Consider the following 18,278-nt stretch of genomic DNA (forward strand, 5'->3'; position numbering starts at 1 on the left):
TGGCTCACACCTGTAATCCCAGCACTTTGGGAGGCTGAGGCGGGTGGATCATGAGATGAGGAGTTCAAGACCAGCCTGGCCAAGATGGTGAAACCCCATCTCTACTAAAAATACAAAAATAAGCCAGGCGTGGTGGCGGGTGCCTGGAATCCCAGCTACTCAGGAGGCTGAGGCAGAGAATCGCTTGAACCCAGGAGGTGGAGGTTGCAGTGAGCTGAGATCGCGCCACTGCACTGCAGCCTGAGCAACAGAGTGATGCTGTGTCTCAAAAAAAAAAAAAGATGTTTCAAGAACCAAATTCCTCATCAAACTTCCAAATCTGCAGACAACGAATGGGATTTTCTCTCAATTCAGAAAGAACAGAAATATCAAGACAATTAGAACTATAAGGGTGTTTACGCATACTGGGAAGGAGACTGCAGAGAGGAAGGATACCCCACCCGGTCAAACAGTGAACATCCATCCTACCTGCAAACCACACCAGACACGTCCGTAGGCATCTCCATGTACACGACATTCCTGGCTCTTGATATTAAGCCTCAGCGGCCCCCAGCCCCCAGGGGAACCTGCAGAGACTCTCGGGCCGCTCAGTCCGGCTGGCAGTGGCGGGAGGCAGTGTGTGCTGCTCGCACCCTGCGTTTCCAGTTTTAGGAGACTGAAGCATCCCAGACAGCTGTTGACAATCAGGAAGACCCTGATTACACAGCATGAACATGTAAAAACAAGGGACCACCAGGATTTTATACATAGAAAGGAAACCCATTTATAAAAGAGGCTTGTTAATTGTATTTTTTTCTTTCTTTCAAAAACAAAACAAAACAAAACAAAAAAAGTGAAAAGCCTAAGATCTCAGACAGCATTTGCTGTACAGACTGTTTTCCGGATGGACTGGTTTGGGAACACTGTGCTGGGGGAAGCTGCCCAGGAAGTGCTCCCGCTGCCGGCTTTCCGGAGCAGGACCGAGGGGACTAAGCAGCTTAGCAGCTTCCCTTGGTGACTTGGCAGGGGGACAATCAGTTGGCTTCTGGAACCCACTGCCTCCAGGAAGGGCAGCAAATAGAAAAAAAGAAAGAAAACCACAGTATTCAAATATATGTCAGTCAGGTTAGACGAGGAGTAACTTGGATCAACTGATCCACAAACTGACACGCCTTGTACTGAACACCCTTCAGGGAAGACACGTGTCGCTCTGGTCCTGCAGTGCGCGTGGACTGTGCAGAGCAGAGGCAAGAGCGGGGGGCGCCGAGGGCAGGCCTTGGTCTACATGGACAGTTTTAGGCACGTGATTTATAATACTTTGTGGACATCTAACAGGTTAATAAAATATATATTACATAAATGTATCTCCTACTGTACACACTGCTCTCTTGTGCAGCCACTGTGATCTCATGCCCCAAACTCAACCAAAGGACTGCCAGGCTGAACCATGATGCCCGGACCCCTCCCCCTCACACCCCAGACTTGGCATCTCCACACTGGAGGAATGAGGCGGGATGGCCAAGAATATTGCTTCTATAAAGCCCATATTCTGCAAAGGTTGATGAATCGCCAAAATACAACATTTAGCCAATGCCTACTAGAGTGGTAAACGCAGCAAACGGACAGAAAGAAAATAAACAGAGCAAATCCTCCATCTTTTAATGTGATAACTTTCCACACCCTCTCCACGTAGAGGCACAAAGGAGCTTGTCTGGGAAGTTTGTCTGGAGTGTGCAGAAAGGTCAGGCTGGCCTGCCTGTCACATCCTGAGACCACACTAAACCTTTATAAGCCATTGTCTCTGACCTGTACTGTAGCCTGAAAAATACAGCAAACTGAGTCAAACCTCTGGCTCCCACTTCCTGCCCCACTGCTCCCCACACCCATCTTCAAGGACCCCTCCCGCCACAGTCCCGCCTCCTGATGAAGCGCAGAGCTTCCAGAGTGACTGTAGCCTCAGCAGGGACGGTCCAGACACGGCTGAGTCCTGTGCTGCCCTGGAGGAGGAAGGTTCCTGGGATCCTGCTGCCCCGGGACTCGGGATCCAGCCTCTCAGTGCAGATGGATGGACTGTTCAACTTCACAAACTTCCGGTCCCTTCCCCTCCCCAGCTGCCCTTGTCTAGGGAGGCTCATGCTTTGCTTCAATGAAGTGAGGAGACCACAGAAATACCCATGGCCGTGGGGCTGTGACCAGCAGTGGCTGATTAGGGTGGAAACTGGAAAGCGTCACTGTCTCAGCAGAAGAAAGCAGGACCCCACACAGCCTGGGGAACGGCTGCCCACCCACGCCTCGGTGAAGACCACGGCCCTGGCGAGGCCCCCAGGTGCTTCTGAGAGATGAACGAGACACCTCAGTCATGGCACACTGGGTAGTGTGCTTCCCCTCCAAGTCCTGTCTTTGTTTTACACAGTCATATGAAAGACATAACCCCATTGCCCAAATCAAGCCTGGAGGAGATGCGTTACTATATACATTTTTTTCTTTAAAAAAAATTTTTTTTTTTGGTGGTTTTCTTAAAAAAAGCCTTTGAGTTGCAGGTCAGGTGAGTTGGTTCTGGAAGTACCGGAAGTTCTGTTGGTATGAGAGAGACTTGTCTACAGGCAGGTAAACCCAAGTTTGCCAAACAAAGGCAGTAACCCCAGCGGCCAGCTGCTGCTGCTGCACGGTGAGGAGGAGGAGGACACCATGGACACGAGTGGAGGCTGGACGGGACAACGCAGTGGACACCTGCTGATGCTCTAACACGGGGTTGGTGTCACCTCTGAGAAGAGCGAGGTGAGTGGGGATGCTATACAAGAGGGCTGTACAAACTGGGCACTGGATAGGTAGTTCCTTTGGTGGTCAAGGTGGCTCTACCTGTCCTTGAGCTCTCGTGTCACTCGCTTGGTGATCCGTCCACACATCAGGCCAATCAGGAACAATATACAGATGCTCCCACTGATCACAGAGAGAATGTAGTTCTTAGATGGAGACGTCATTACTTGCATGGCAAGATCAGAGAAGCCATCTGCTGGGGCCACCTAGAATGACACAAGGCAATGTGATTCTCTGAGAGAGCACTGGGCTGGTGGCAGTGCTAGGTCTAACTTATCCCTCTCAGTTCCTAGTTTAATTTATGTCTTTTCTTTTGGAGAGGGAGGGCAGGAGATAAGAAAAATCAACACAGAGCTACAACTCTTTTTCCTGATCATAAAACTATACACATGTCTACTGCACAAAATTAGAAATACAGAAAGAGACAAAGTGGTGCAGTCACCCACAATTCCATCACAGTGATCACCACTAACACCACGACACTGAAGATGTGTCAGGCCCTGGACGAAGGGCTCCCCCTGCCCTCACTCATTTAGCACTCACACCAAGCCTAGCAAGCAGATTTCACCACTCCCATACTCTGGATGGAGAGTCAGTGCCCGGGGGTGAGCGTGGTTAAATGACTTCTATAAGGCCATGGGTTCTTCTATCTTTTGATTTATGCTCTTTAACTGCGTTTGCTGCCTTTCTTTAAAAAACAAAGATAAAAGCTGACATCGTTTTACATATTCTATATTTTGTAAATTCTATTTTTTTTTTTTTTTTGAGACGAAGTCTTACTGTTACCCAGGCATTGTGCAGTGGCACGATGTCAGCTCACCACAACCTCAACCTCTCAGGTTTAAGCGATTCTCCTCCCTCACCCACATGAGTAGCTGGGACTACAGGTGCACGCCACCATGCACGGCTAATTTTTTTGGTATTTTTAGTAGAGACGGGTTTTCACTATGTTGGGCAGGCTGGTCTTGAACTCCTGACCTCGTGATCCGCCCACCTCGGCCTCCCAAAGTGCTGGGATTACAGGCATAAGCCACTGCGCCCGGCCTTGTAAATTCTATATTATTTGTAAATTTTATATTTTGGCTTTTTTTTCATTGAGTTGGGGTCTCGCTCTGTTGCCCAGGTTGGTGTACAGTGGTGCGATCATAGCTCACTACAACCTCAAACTCCTGGGCTCAAGGGGATCCTCCTACCTCAGCCTCCTGAGTAGCTGAGACTACAAGTGCACCACCATGCCTGGCTAATTAAAAATTTTTTTTTGGCCAGGCATGGTGGCTTACGCCTGTAATCCCAGCACTTTGGGAGGCCGAGATGGTGGACCATGAAGTCAGGAGTTCAAGACCAGCCTGGCCAACATGGTGAAACCCTGTCTCTACTAAAAATACAAAAGTTAGCTGGGCGTGGTGGCGCTCGCCTGCAATCCCAGCTACTGGGGAGGCTGAGGCAGGAGAATTGCTTGAACCCGGGAGGCGGAGGTTGCAGTGAGCCAAGACTGCACTACTGGACTCCAGCCTGGGCAACAGGACGAGAATCCATCTCAAAAAAAAAAAAAAAAAAAAAAAAAAAAATTTTTTTTTGTTAGAGATGGGGTCTCCCTATGTTGCCCAAGCTGGTCTCGAACTCCTGGGCTCAAGTGATCCTCCTGCCTCGGTCTCCCAAGGTGCTGGGATTATAGGTGTGAGCCACTGCACCCAGCCTGTATTTTGACTTTTTTCATTCACCATTATATCATAAGGATTTCCCACATCAAAAACAACGTGCAGGCCGAGACCAGCCTGGACAACATAGCCAAGACCTTGTCTCCACAAAAAATTATAAAATTAGCTGGGTGTGCTGGCATGCACCTGTGGTCCCAGCTACTCAAGAAGGATCACTTGAGCCCAGGAGTTCAAGGCTGCAGTGAGCCATGTTCACACCACTGCACCGCAAACAAGACTTATATTGACAGAATATATTTAACCGCCCTCCACTTGTGGACATTTATAATTTAACCTCAGCTAGTTTTCATCCTCAGTTTTCCACTGCTTTCCCTAACGGACCTTGATGGTAGCCTGCTATGGCAGAATCAGGACCGAAAGGGTCCCCAGGTGCACATGTCCCCATTCTTTTGCATCCCAGCCTGGCTGCTGAGATGGTGTGGCCCAGAGGCATCTGGGCTGTTTCTATGCTCATATCACGTACACAGAACAGAGTAGGGAGGCGTGAGATGAATGAGATTTGAGCTCCAATAGTTGCCAACACAAAACAAGCCGTGAATTACTCTGAGTCACTCTGAAGCAATAATACACAGCTCAAAGGAGTGGACACAATGAGGCAGAATGAAGTAACGCAGCATCTCCTGCTGCCGCTTCCCTGAGCCACCGGCTTTAAAGGCAACTTTCTTCTCTTGGGAGAAGGGTGAGGAGAGTGTTGACTACTGTGACAGACAGGAGCCCTCCCTTGTACCTTCCTGCTGTCGAGCTATGAAGACTTTCTCTGATTGTTCCTCTTGCCTTGTTACCCTTGACTTGGAAGTACAAGGGTGATAAAATTGGCCAGGAAGGAGGGGCGGTCCTGGGATTACTCTCTTGATCTTAGGCCACTGCAAATGTCTATCCCAATATGAGTCAATACAAAAGCATGGCTCTAAAAACCAGACGGACTCTGGGCAAGTCGTGACCTCTGAAGTCAGTTTCCTTCACTGTAAAGTGAGGAAACAGTCATTCTACTTACCTCACAGGGTTTCAAGGTTCAAATCAGGCAATACGTCCACCAAAGTGTTATGTAAACTACAAAGCAATGTATACACGAGAAGAACTGTTATTCTTCTCACTGAGGCTGAACCTCTGCAGGAAAAATTTCCCCTAGCCCAAGTCTACCTGGGTATCATACACATTCATGAGTGTCCTACAGTCTTTCTTCATCCCCTTCTTCTCCATGTTCCAGACCAGATGAGTACTGGCCTCACATATGTATTTTTCTCCTAAAGACTGTAAAATGATAAAAGCAAGCTTCATCATAGGCGAGGCTGGATTTCTTTCTTTTGCCATGGGTGTGACATCTCTTTTGTCTTTGGGTGACTCACTTTTCAGCAGTGAACAGTGGGCGAAATGAGAAAGGAGGGCCCTGGCAAAGCCTTGCAGACAGCCCGATGCACAGGGAGACGGCTCCAGGCTCACGGGCAGTCAAGGAATTCTAAAAGCACACTGACCATGTTTACTGTTTTTTAGTAGAGACGGGGTTTCACCGTGTTGGACAGGTTGGTCTCCATCTCCTGACCTCGTGATCTGCCTGCCTCGGCCTCCCAAAATGCTGAGATTACAGGTGCGAGCCACCACGCCCAGCCCTGACCACGTTTTCAAACGCACTTATTGCTAGTCTCACAATAAGAACAAGACCAGTGCGATATCTAAAAGAGGCTGGACAGCCACAGCGAGGAGAGCGGCATGGCCTTTACTCAAGGATGACATGCAAATTGGTGAAGTATTCCATATATTTTTGTTTTTTTAAAAAAGTAGATTCTCTTGGTCATTACCTTTGCTGCGTAACTCCACATCTCAATCCGGTCATTGAGGCGCTTTTTGCACTCGGGCTGTAACCTCACCCGCTTATCCTCCAGTGCTTCCATGAGACAGGACATTTCTGTGGGAGGAAATGAATAATAATAATAACCTGAAACTGTACAGAATAGAGAAATTTCTGTAAAGATGAGGAAGAGGGTGCACAACCACCAGAGAATTCAGATCTGCAGGCTCAACAAAGTTAAATACATACTAGGAAACTTGATCCAGGATCCAACAATGGAGAGAAATGATATGTAACCTCCAGGGCTGGCGTCCAAAGCCTCTCTTAAAACCTCCTTATTTTTAGAGCCAGGTGTGGTGGCAAACACCTGTAATCCCAGATACTTGGGAAGCTGAGGCAGGAGGATCCCTTGAGCCCAGGAGTTTGAGACTACATTATAGTAAGACCTTGTTTCAAAAAATTAAAACAAAAACAGGCTGGGCATAGTGGCTCATGCCTGTAATCCCAGCACTTTGGGAGGCCGAGGTGGGTGGATCACTTGAAGTCAGGAGTTCGAGACCAGCCTGGCCAACATGGCAAAACCCTGTCTCTACTTAAAAAATACAAAAATGAGCCAGGCACGGTGGTGGGTGCCTGTAGTCTCAGTTACTCAGGAGGTTAAGGTGGGAAAATCACTTGAACCCAGGAGGCGGAGGTTGCAGTGAGCTGAGATCATGCCACCACACTCCAGCCTGGGTGACAGAGTGAGACTCTGTCTCAAAAAAATACATAAAAATACAAACAAACAACTTCTATTAGTTTTATTGGGTATACGTGGCTCAAAAAGAACTCTCACACTTGCCTTGGCTCCCTCCTCACACAGAACCTGTCTACTGAGTCCACTGTGGCCACTGGGGAAGTGTGTGAAGCTGGCTTCTAGTTTCGGCACCAGGAAAAGGACCATGATGATGACTTTAACTTCTGCTTCCCTAATAAATACCTCAATTCTCCCTGTTCATCAAATCTTTAGCTCCGGTCATGACAAGGTCAGTTCAAACTTGCAGGCTTATTCCTAAATTCATGATGCCATAAAGGTCTAGTTTTGGCATCACCCAGGTCCCCAGGGAATGTTGTCTATGACTGGGCTACAACTACAGACCATACAGACCACAGTAGCTGCAACCGATGTCTAAGAGAGAGTCTTTGCTCTTCCCAAGAGAGTTCAGACAGGATCAGAGTGAACACAGAGACTTACGACGCCCGCGGCCAGGGGTGATGGCTGCGCAGTGGTGTTTAATGTCCAGGGCACAAGCAGTATGAAGTACCGGGTCAACAAAGATGTCTGCTTTGCTTTCCTTCAGCATGTTTAGCACTTCCTGGAAAGGGAGGGTCATTGCGGACAGAGCTTTTGAAGGGGAAATGCATCAGATCTGTTGTCTGTAAATACTTCATATACTAATAAAAAAGGGGGGAAGTTGAGGGCTAACAACAGAGACCACTTTGGGACAGGTTGCAAGGTGGTGATGATGTACAGAATGCAGAATTTAATTGAGTAACTAACTACTTTTAGGGATACAAAACTGTGAGTTTAAAAAAAGCAGGGGACTATAAGTGACTGTAAGATCAGATTTGTGTTTTTGGCATTCCCGTATGTCACGTCATATCATTTTAAAATACCTAAACGTTAATATTTTTATTGGTGTGATACAATTACTGTGTTACTTTAAGAAATATGAAAACATGTGAAATCTTAAAATCAGAGTAATATGCTATATTAAAATTCTCAATCGGGACTGGGGGTGGTGGCTTATGCCTGTAATCCCAGCACTTTGGGAGGCCGAGGTAGGAGTCTGAGACCCGTGTGGGTAACACAGCAAGACCCCCATCTCTATAGAAAATTATTAAAAAAAAAATTAGCTGGGCATAATCGTGTGCCCTGTGGTCCTAGCCACCTGGGAGGTTGAGGTGGGAGGATTACTTGAGACCAGTTTGAGGCCCAGTGAGCTATGACTGCACCACTGCACTCCATCCTGGGAGACAGAGTGAGACCCTATCTCAAACAAAAACAAAAACAAAAAAATACCAATTAGATAAAGGCACATTTGTTTACAAAATGTTCTACTTTACCTCTGTTGTCCTCAGAAAGAAAAACAGAAAGGACAGGGCATAACATCTACTACAAGAGCAATTCTTATTTGTGTTTACAGATGTCCTGAATGAGAAGAATATCAACATGATGGAACTGAAATCAACTCTGCAGATTCTCCATTTATACATAAGGGAACTATGGGAGGTAAAGATAGGCCAGAAATGTTTCCATAAATAAAAGTTAGTATGCTCCAGACAAGACTCTAGTCCCTATAAAACAACAGTAAGAGAAATAAAAACCAAAAACCAAAGGCCAAATAATATTCTAAAATCCTCCCCAAAGTTATATGGGATCATGTGATGATAAAGGAGGCAAAGGAAAATATACGGATCTAGCTTTCAACATTTTTAACAGATGAAAAAATTTGCACACAATGTTCTCAATTATTCAATAATGACATCAGTGAAATTCTTTTTTAAAAGGTTAATTTTGGCTGGGCGCGGTGGCTCACACCTGTAATCCCAGCACTTTGGAAGGCCGAGGCGGGTGGATCACGAGGTCAGGAGATCAAGACCATTCTGGCTAATACAGTGAACCCGTCTCTACTAAAAATACGGAAAATTAGTCAGGTGTGGTGGCGGGTGCCTATAGTCCCAGCTACTTGGGAGGCTGAGGCAGGAGAATGGCGTGAACCCGGGAGGCAGAGCTTGCAGTGAGATCACACCACTGCACTCCAGCCTGGGCAGCAGAGCGAGACTCCGTCTCAAAGAAAAGAAAAGAATATTCACATTATAGGAGATGAGCAGTCAACATCAAATGAAAGTTTGGTAAGAAGGAACAGCAAGAAAAGAGTGCTGGGCATAAGGCTGAGATTTTTGGTTTTATTACCAAGGTAGGCAGACTACAGCATTAAAAGGAAGAAGAGGAAAAAAAAAAAAAGAGAAATGAAGTGAGGAAAACAAGGTGACGGTGGTTACCTTTTTACACAATTCTGTTTTGATCTTGAGCAGGTTGACCTTGAGGCACTCCTCCACCTGACCTGTCTGCTCTTGGGCTGCTGCTTCTTCAGCACATAGACTGGAGATCTGTTCAGGAGACACAAAAAACAAAGCTACCCCACTGAGCACAGAAATGAACTGACAGTTTCTTCTTTTTTTTTTTTTATTTTTTGAAACAGAGCCAAGCTCTGTCACCCAGGCTGGAGTGCAGTGGTGCGATCTCGGCTCACTGCAACCTCTGCCTCCCAGGTTCAAGTGATTCCTCTGCCTCAGCCTCTTGAGTAGCTGGGACTACAGGCGCGTGCTACCATGCCTGGCTGATTTTTTTTTTTTTTTAGACAGAGTCTTGCTCTTGTTGCCCAGGCTGAAGTACAATGGCACGATCTCAGCTCACCGCAACCTCCGCCTCTCGTGTTCAAGTAATTCTCCTGCCTCAGCCTCCTGAGTAGCTGGAATTACAGGTATGTGCCACCACGCCCAGCTAATTTTGTACTTTTAGTAGAGACAGTTTCTCCATGTTGGTCAGGTTGGTCTCGAACTTCTGATTTCAGGTGATTGCCCACCTTGGCTTCCCAAAGGGCTGGGATTACAGGGCATGAGCCACCGCAACTGGCCTGATTTTTCTATTTCTAGTAGAGATGGGGTTTCGCCATGTTGGCCAGGCTGGTCTTGAACTCCTGACCTCAGCTGATCCTCCTACCTTGGCCTCCCAAAGTGCTGGGATTATAGGCATGAGTCACCACACCCGGCCCAAACTGACAGTTTCAAAAGCAGATGAGTCCAGTGATTCCAATCAGCTCTGGACACCGCAGGATCTGTGCCCCCTCTTCACTGGCCTACTGCTGTTTTACAAGCCAGGGGCAGTAACACTGCTATCACCAGAACCCTTGGTCTCTAAACATGTCAGTTTGATGATCGTCCCACACCTGTGCCAGGGCTCATCGCAAACAGTTTCCTGGGGGTTTCATGCCCCTCCTCCTGTATTGGATGCCAGGCTTCATTCTTCACAAGGACTGGCACACAGAGTGGAAAATCAATAAATGTCATATCTTTACACTGTAAACACTGAGACTTGAGTCAGATCTCAGGACTTGTCAAAAAGAAGGCTGCTACTTGATTCCACAGGAGCAAGGTTATATATAACCAAATAAAATACGAAAATTAAACGCTTGACATTCACATAGGTTCAGGGTGAAACCAGACTCACAACTTGAAAGTGTGCACACGCGCGTACCTGCACATACATGCACACATACACAGGAGTTGAGAAATATAGCCCACAGCAAAGACAAAAATATTAACTTTCTTTGGACAGTTTTATAAGTGAGCTTTTTTGTAACAGCTTTTGTTATGAGCTCCTGAAATTAACATATGTTGAACACGGCTCTCCACAAGGCCTTTTCTAGCTAAGAAGTCCAATAATCTCCAAAGATGGGCACTTCCTTAGAGCCATTATAGAACTACTTTTTTTTTTTCTTTTGTTGAGATGGAATCTCGCTCTGTCGCCCAGGCTGGAGTGCAGTGGTGCAATCTCGGCTCACTGCAAGCTCTGCCTCCTGGGTTCATGCCATTCTCCTGCCTTAGCCTCCCGGGTAGCTGGGACTACAGGTACACGCCACCAGGCCGGGCTAATGTTTTTTCTTTTTTTTAGTAGAGCTGGGGTTTCACTGTGTTAGCCAGGATGGTCTCAATCTCCTGACCTCATGATCTGCCCGCCTCAGCCTCCCTAAGTGATGGGATTACAGGGGTGAGCCACCTCGCTCGGGCTTTTTTTTTTTTTTTTTTGAGACAGAGTCTTCCTCTGCCGCCCAGGCTGGGGTGCAGTGGCATGATCTCAGCTCACTGCAACCTCCACCTCCCGGGTTCAAGTGATTCTCCCGCCTCAGCCTCCTGAGTAGCTGAGATTACTGGTGCACGCCACCAAGGCTGGCTAATTTTTTGTATTTTTAGTAAGACAGATTTCTCCATGTTAGCCAGGCTGGTCTCGAACTCCTGACCTCAGGTGATCCACCCTCCTTGGCCTCCCAAAGTGCTGGGATTACAGGCGTGAGCCACCGTGCCCATCTGAAAGTACTTTTATCTTTCTGGCAAGTCTTCGGTTTACCATCCAGAATAAGAAGAAGGGAAGAACAAATTTACAGAGAGCTATAATGAAAGAACACCGTTGTTCAACAGAGAAATATGGAACACCGCTTTAGAGTGTCAGGACTAACGCCAAGTTGAATTCAGTGTTACAAAGAACAGGAATGCAGACCATGGAGAGCCTAGAAGATGGCCTTCAATTCACCAGATCATTCACGGCTGAAGGCAGAGAAAGTAAACAACTTTTCTCCAATGGAAACTTCTCTGAGCAGCTCTGTGCGTAACTAGTTTTGCACGCAAATCCCACCTCGTCTGAGCAGTGCAGCTGGAGCTGAGGATCCAGGCGGTAGTCCAGGGCGGACTCCTGGATAATGATTCGGATCTGGTCTTCGCAGTCTGAAGACAGGCGCTGCATGTGACAAAGGGAGGATACATGGGCTGATCAGAAAACGAAGCTTTTCTACAAAAGCAGGACACGAAAAAAAAACAAAAAACGACAACAACAACAACAAAAAAGAACAAGAAAAAAACAAAAAGAACAAGAAAAAACAAAATGCCTGCTTTTGATCTGGCCCCTTAGCCCCCCAGGTTCGGGAAGATATGAAAAAGGTCTTGGGAAAATGGGAGCAAGCTAGGGATTTCAAAAGAGAAAATTCCCAGGGACAGAGGCTCCAAAATACACCTTTGTGGAGAGCCCAGGCCAGTTTACCTGGTCAGCATATCTCAGCTTCAGGCAAGAGATGACTTGTCCTTCTAATTCTGAATCATCCTTGGCCTTAGTCAGGATACCATGACAGAATTTAGGAATGTCAGCTTTACAGGCTTTTCTTAGCATGGGGTTTAAGCGGTAATCTAGAGTAGAAAGCAGTGAGCATGTGACGAAACATTCCACCTGATTCACACATTTTTAGATATCCACCTTCCTAAAGAGAGCATATTATGTCAGTGATCATGACTACAACCATGGATTTATCTATTCAATAAACATTTACTGAGCTCTCACTACACTGTTTTTAATCAGCAATATGACTTGTTAACGAGTACTTCTGGAGGTCCTCAGGAATCCTTCTACTCTGCGGGGTTTTGTGCGGACTCCAATACTCTACGGAGTCCTCAGAAAAATCAAGGGGACATCAGCAACCTTCCCCATAACAGATACTTTTGAGAACACCGAAAAAGAAATACAATATCCAACTCACTGTGACCATTAACTTACGAGGTCTTCCAACTCAGAGGTGAAATGTTTCTGTTCCAAACCACATTACCCGTACATTCTCCTGGCACACTCATGAAGTTTTATTGAATTTCTAGATTTTTCTTTCCAAGGACTGCCGGCCTGATTCCTTCTGAACATTCTTTAGGGCAGTTTTCTGGTTCTTGTGGCCTCCTCTCTCCCCTGACTCTCCCTCCATTTTTCTGGATGCTCCTCAAAGGAGGAAGGCCCTGCTTACACTCAGACTCCTCCCTTAAAATTCCCAGGCAACAAAGCCCTGGGAGTTTGAGCAGGTCACTCTACAGCCACTGAATTCCTTTTCAGATACTCCACGGGGCCAGGAGAGCCAAGCCAAGATCTTACCTGTGTTCTGGGTGATCTGGCGCTTGGTTATCATCTGTTTGCATTTGGGATCCATCAATTCACTGTTTTTATTTTGCTTCAAGCACTGCAACATGGTTTTAGAATCTGCTTCTGGACAGAACCTCTGCAAAGAAACAGTTTGATAAAAACAGCTATCTAAACATGGCGATTAACTCCATCTGCGACCACTTTTTTTTTTTCTGGAGACGGAGTCTCACCGTGTCACCCAGGCTGGAGTGCAGTGGCGCGATCTCGGCTTACTGCAACCTCCGCCTCCCGAGTTCAAGCGATTCTCCTGCCTCAGCCTCCCGAGTCAGCCTCCTGAGTAGCGGGGATTACAGGCATGCGTCACCACGCCCAGCTCATTTTTGTGTGTGTGTGTTTTTTTTTTTTTTAGTAGAGATGAGGTTTCACCACGTTGGCCAGGCTGGTCTTGAACTCCTGGTATCAGGTGATCCACCCACCTCGGCTTCCCAAAGTGCTGGGATTACAGGCATGAGCCACCACGCCTGGCCACTTTTTTTTTTTTTTTAAGGCTAGTCAAGTGAAGCAACAGGAATGCAGAAGAACAAATAAATCTGTAAGTAGCTGTGATCAATTAGTTGTAAACAGCACTGCACTTGGACCAGCCTGTGGTCACCCTTAACATCTATCCGAAAGCTGATGAAAGCAGCAGCCTGAAGGCATCACGTGGTACAAGAGGAGCAGGTAGGCCTGAACGAGCACCCCACCCCAACTTCCCCTTTCTTATTCTCTACTATTTCTCACATTTCTTTCTTCTGCCTCACTGGTTCTTACACAGGATTGGTTCCCTATCTAGAGGGTGATGTTAAGTTCAATGGCATCTGAGGAACTTACTTATTGTTTAAGCATGAATGTAACACTCTACCAAGCGGCTGTACAGCCCTCAAGCCCTACCTACCCAACTCTAGTGGGGAAACCTAGGAATTCTCCACTAACCAATGTGAACAAGGATGTGGGGTAAGGACCCATTTGGTTCATCTTAACTAAAGGGCTATAATCCTACCAAGCAGTAAAGGGCTAGGGTCCTGTACACTTACTGCTGTCCTTTAAGTCAGGGATCAGCTGTGGACTAGTAATAAACTCCCTATCCGTTCTGCTAATCCGCAAGTCTTCAAGTGTCACAGTGTCTGATAAACTCTGGTTGAGACACTTGAGCATTGAGCCTCTCTTCCTAGTTCTGTTTCTAGTTCTCTAAAGAGTGTGATTATAATCTGCTGACATCTGGTTATGGAGACATGGATTGCTCACTGACTTTTAGAAAATTTTCCAAAGCTCTCTCACATCAGAGCCTGACATTTCCATTTTTACATATGACTCAATTTCATCAGGCCAGTTAAAAAGACTTACATTGTAACTTTCAAAATTCTCTCTGGAATTTATTTGATAGTGTAAAAAGTAGCATTTTACTTTAAAGGAAAGCTGAAATAAAGGAGCTAGAACCTTTAGTTTAAGTTTAAAAAAAAATTTTTTTTTTTCTTTTTTGAGACAGAGTCTTGCTCTGTTGCTCAGGCTGGAGTGCAGTGGCATGATCTCGGCTCACTGCAGCCTGCGCCTCCCAGGAGCGATTCTCCTGCCTCAGCCTCCTGAGTAGCTGGGACTACAGGCATGTGCCACCACACCCGGCTAATTTTTGTATTTTTAGTAGAGACGGGGTTTTACCATGTTGGCCAGGCTGGTCTCGAACTCCTGACCTCAGGTGATCCTCCCGCCTTGGCCTCTGAAAGTGCTGGGATTACAGGCGTGAGCCACCACACCCTGCTGAACCTTGAGTTTAATGTATGTGTGGCGAGATCAAGGAACTGACATCTAGGTACTCAGGTCAGCCCTGCTGCAAGGGAATATCTGCTGGAGGAGGGAATGAAGCAAAACAACCTGTAGAACAGAAAAATCTTCTGAATGTGCCAGATGGATGATCAGGACATTAGATGGTGACTTTCTCAGTATAGCTACTATTAATCATCCTCAAAACCAATCATTTATTTATTGCACATCCATTTACTTGTGCCTCAGGTCAAAGTGAGGTCAGTTATCCCAGCTCTGTGGTTTCCAAACTTGAGCCTGCATCAGAACCCCCTAGGGAGGCCGTTAAGGCAGGCTTCGTGCTCTACTCCCAGAGTTTCTGATTCAGCAGATCTGGAGGGGGGCCCAGGAACCCGCAGGCTCCCAAGGGGTGCTGCTGCTGCTGCTCGTCTAGGGACCACACTTTGAGAAAGCTGAGCCTGAGGAAGTCGCTGCCATTGTTTGTGCTTTGTTGTTTTGTTGTTCATCCGTGCTCGGCCTTTGGTGTCGGCTTCTCACCTTTATCATCTGCTTGCAGACCCTCATGAGGGTGTAGTCTAGCTCTGGGTCCATCATTTCTGTCTCCTGCAGCTTAAATACTTTTTGGTGGCAGCGGGTGCTTAGCTGCTTCTTGTTTTCTTTCAGACATTCGATAATCTATGGCAAAAGAGTTATAGTCAAGTTGAGAGATGTCAGAGACTGCTCATCCATGTGTTCTGATTGAAACATTCAGCTCCACTGTGCCTCCCATTTCTTTATCCATTTCTCATTCCCAGGCAATAGGAATCAGGATTTCCTTACCAAAGATAAGGATTTACAACCTTACAGCTGACAGCAAACCCAGCTAGATAAAAACTCAGGATGACTGGCAGGCTGTGCTCCAGTCTAATGGAAAAGAAACACACCCACGATTTCTGGTTTCTTTTGCCTTCCAGAGCTGCTCCTTGTCCACATTCATTTTGGAGATAGGCTCTCTGCATTTTCCCAGAGCAACAGCTCCGACTAAGTGGGCACAAACCAGGAGGTTCAATTCAACCCACTGTTTACCACCTTAGAAAGACTACTGGATGCTAGATATGAATCAGACCCAATTCTCAGCCTGATAAATTCACAGCTACACATGGCAAACTTATGTAAACAAGTAACTATGATTAAAAAAAGATGAGTTATCACTCAAAATACAAAAGCATAAAGTGTCATGAAATGAATTTTAAGGTAGTGAATTAAGTATATCCTGAAATCTTCCCTTCCCTAAACCTTCAGATATCATGAAAAGAAAGAAGGAAAGCAGATGGGAAGGTGCAGCAGCTGGGGCTATCGCAGGAAGCCATAAGACTTCCGGGAAATCCTCAAGGCATGGCCAAGAATCACTAACTAGTTGAGGAACACTAATATCATAAGAAAGATGATAAATAAAATGAACCAAGGAGTCAAAAACTGAGGGAAAGGGGTAATAGAGCAATCAAAACAGAATTTTAAAATATACTTAAAATCCTCAGAACAACACAGAAGACAACAGTAAATAAGAATCAAGAATAGGTAGTTATGAAAAGAAGCAATGAGAAAGCTAGGAAATGAAAAACAAAACTTGATTGGTGGTCTCCTAGAGCAGAATGGACAAAGCTGAAGAATAAATTATATGCTGGGAAAGAGAACTGAGGAGTTACCTAAAATGTAGTACAAAGAAATGAAAAGTACCAAAGAAAAAGTTAAAGAGACATGGAAGACGGACTCAGATGCTCCAATTGCCTAACAGGAGTTCCAGAAGCAAGGAAAGGGAAAGCAGTATGTGAAAGAGCAATGACTGAGAATGTCCCAGAACTGAAGGAAGACATAGACTGTGAGACTGAAAGAGCCAACCGGAAACACGCACAAAACAAAAACCATACCTAACCACATCACACTGAAACTACAGATCATTACAGACAAAGAGAAGACTCTAAAACCTATCAGAAACAGATTAACTACAAAGCAATGAGACTTATATTGACATCAGACTTTGCATCAGCAACAGTCTGATACAAGAGGACAATGAAGTAATTATCTCAAAGGCTGAAGCCCCATGGCAATGCCCTTAACTAGAAGAGGTAGCCAAGTAGTAACGAGAACATTTTTTTTAAAAATCACTTGTTTGTATGTACTTCACTCCTGGCAATTCTGGATAGGGTCCTGTTTCTGTCTATTAAAAAAAAGTGTCCTAGGTGATTCTGATGTGACGTCTAGTTAAGAACTTCTGTGCAATGGGAACACAGTGAAGTAACGGTTAATTTTGGAGGTGCAGAGCATTGAGAATGCTACAGAGGAGGAGGCATCTGAAGGATCATTAGGAGCTTACTAGGCAGACAAGATAGGGAAGGACGAGGTAACCTGAAAGAGGGAAGAAAATGAGTTAGAGAGGAGTGCAGGTGAAGAACCCAGGGAAACGCAGCCTGATGTAGTTTAAGAAGGGATGATTAGGTTGGAAGGGATGAGATGGGTCCTGTCTCACCAGCAAAAAATTCATGACTAAAATGTTACCTTCTTATGGGCACTAGCTTTTGAGAAAACATTAAATATTACCTTCACATTACTTTTACAATTACAAAAGAAAAGCAAAAAGTTACCTGAGCGTTGCCATATTGCACAGCGGAACAGTAGTTTCTGATGTCACTCTTGCAGGCTTCATACAGATCTGGCTCCAAGCGGATGTCCTCCGTCTGCAGGAGGGAGCCAGCATGGAAAGGCGAGCTTGGTTTAGGCTGGAGATGTCATATGTTCTGCAGACTTATTTGTTGACTGCATCTTGTCTAGTGACCCTGGCTTCTACATAGCAAAGTCGCCTTGCAGCAAGAGAATCAGGCTTTACTTTCAATTCTGTCACCAAATAGCTGCATGGCCTTGGACCTTCTTTGCAAAACACAATGCCAAGTCTACCCTGAAACACCTTATTTAGTCCTTCACAGGACTGCTGAGATGTGAAAGTCACTTTGGAAAGTCAAAACCATTATATAAATGTAGAGTTCTACTTTTATTATTACTTTAATGAAAGAGCTAGGCTCAAAGTTAGGGAACCAAATCTTCCAGCTTGAAATGTCTTTTTTTTTTTTTTTTTTTTTTTTGAGACAGAGTCTCGCTCTGTCACCCAGGCTGGAGTACAGTGGCACCATCTCGGCTCACTGCAAACTCCATCTCCCGGTTCAAGTGATTCTCCTGCCTCAGTCTCTCAAGTAGCTGGGATTACAGGTATGTGCCACCACAGCTGGCTAAATTTTGTATTTTTAGTAGAGATGGGGTGTCGCCATGTTGGCCAGGCTGGTCTTGAATTTTGAATTACAGACCTCAAGTGATTTGACCGCATTGGCCTCCCAAAGTGCTGGAATTACAGGCATGAGCCACCTCGCTGGCCTAAGTCTCTTTTAGTACAGGCAGGGTTTCATCACGTTGGCCAGGCTGGTTTTGAACTCCTGACCTC

At 45.9% G+C, this 18,278-nt stretch overlaps 1 protein-coding gene across 1 annotated transcript in view; it reads right to left on the bottom strand.

Moving 5' to 3' along the window:
• Positions 1-1,613: 1,613 nt before the first annotated feature.
• GLG1 (golgi glycoprotein 1) overlaps positions 1,614-18,278 on the bottom strand; it is a 152,868-nt gene continuing 136,203 nt past the window's right edge. The window contains exons 18-26 of the mRNA XM_031002968.3: positions 17,431-17,523; positions 15,347-15,484; positions 13,025-13,148; positions 12,158-12,300; positions 11,756-11,857; positions 9,346-9,453; positions 7,535-7,655; positions 6,311-6,417; positions 1,614-3,002 (exon numbers count right to left, since the gene is read on the bottom strand). Coding sequence (XP_030858828.1) covers positions 2,835-3,002; positions 6,311-6,417; positions 7,535-7,655; positions 9,346-9,453; positions 11,756-11,857; positions 12,158-12,300; positions 13,025-13,148; positions 15,347-15,484; positions 17,431-17,523 — 1,104 coding nt within the window. The 3' untranslated portion in view covers positions 1,614-2,834. The remainder of the gene's footprint in view (positions 3,003-6,310; positions 6,418-7,534; positions 7,656-9,345; positions 9,454-11,755; positions 11,858-12,157; positions 12,301-13,024; positions 13,149-15,346; positions 15,485-17,430; positions 17,524-18,278) is intronic.

This window comes from Gorilla gorilla, chromosome 18 (genome assembly GCF_029281585.2).
Source record: "Gorilla gorilla gorilla isolate KB3781 chromosome 18, NHGRI_mGorGor1-v2.1_pri, whole genome shotgun sequence".
Taxonomy (NCBI): domain Eukaryota; kingdom Metazoa; phylum Chordata; class Mammalia; order Primates; family Hominidae; genus Gorilla; species Gorilla gorilla.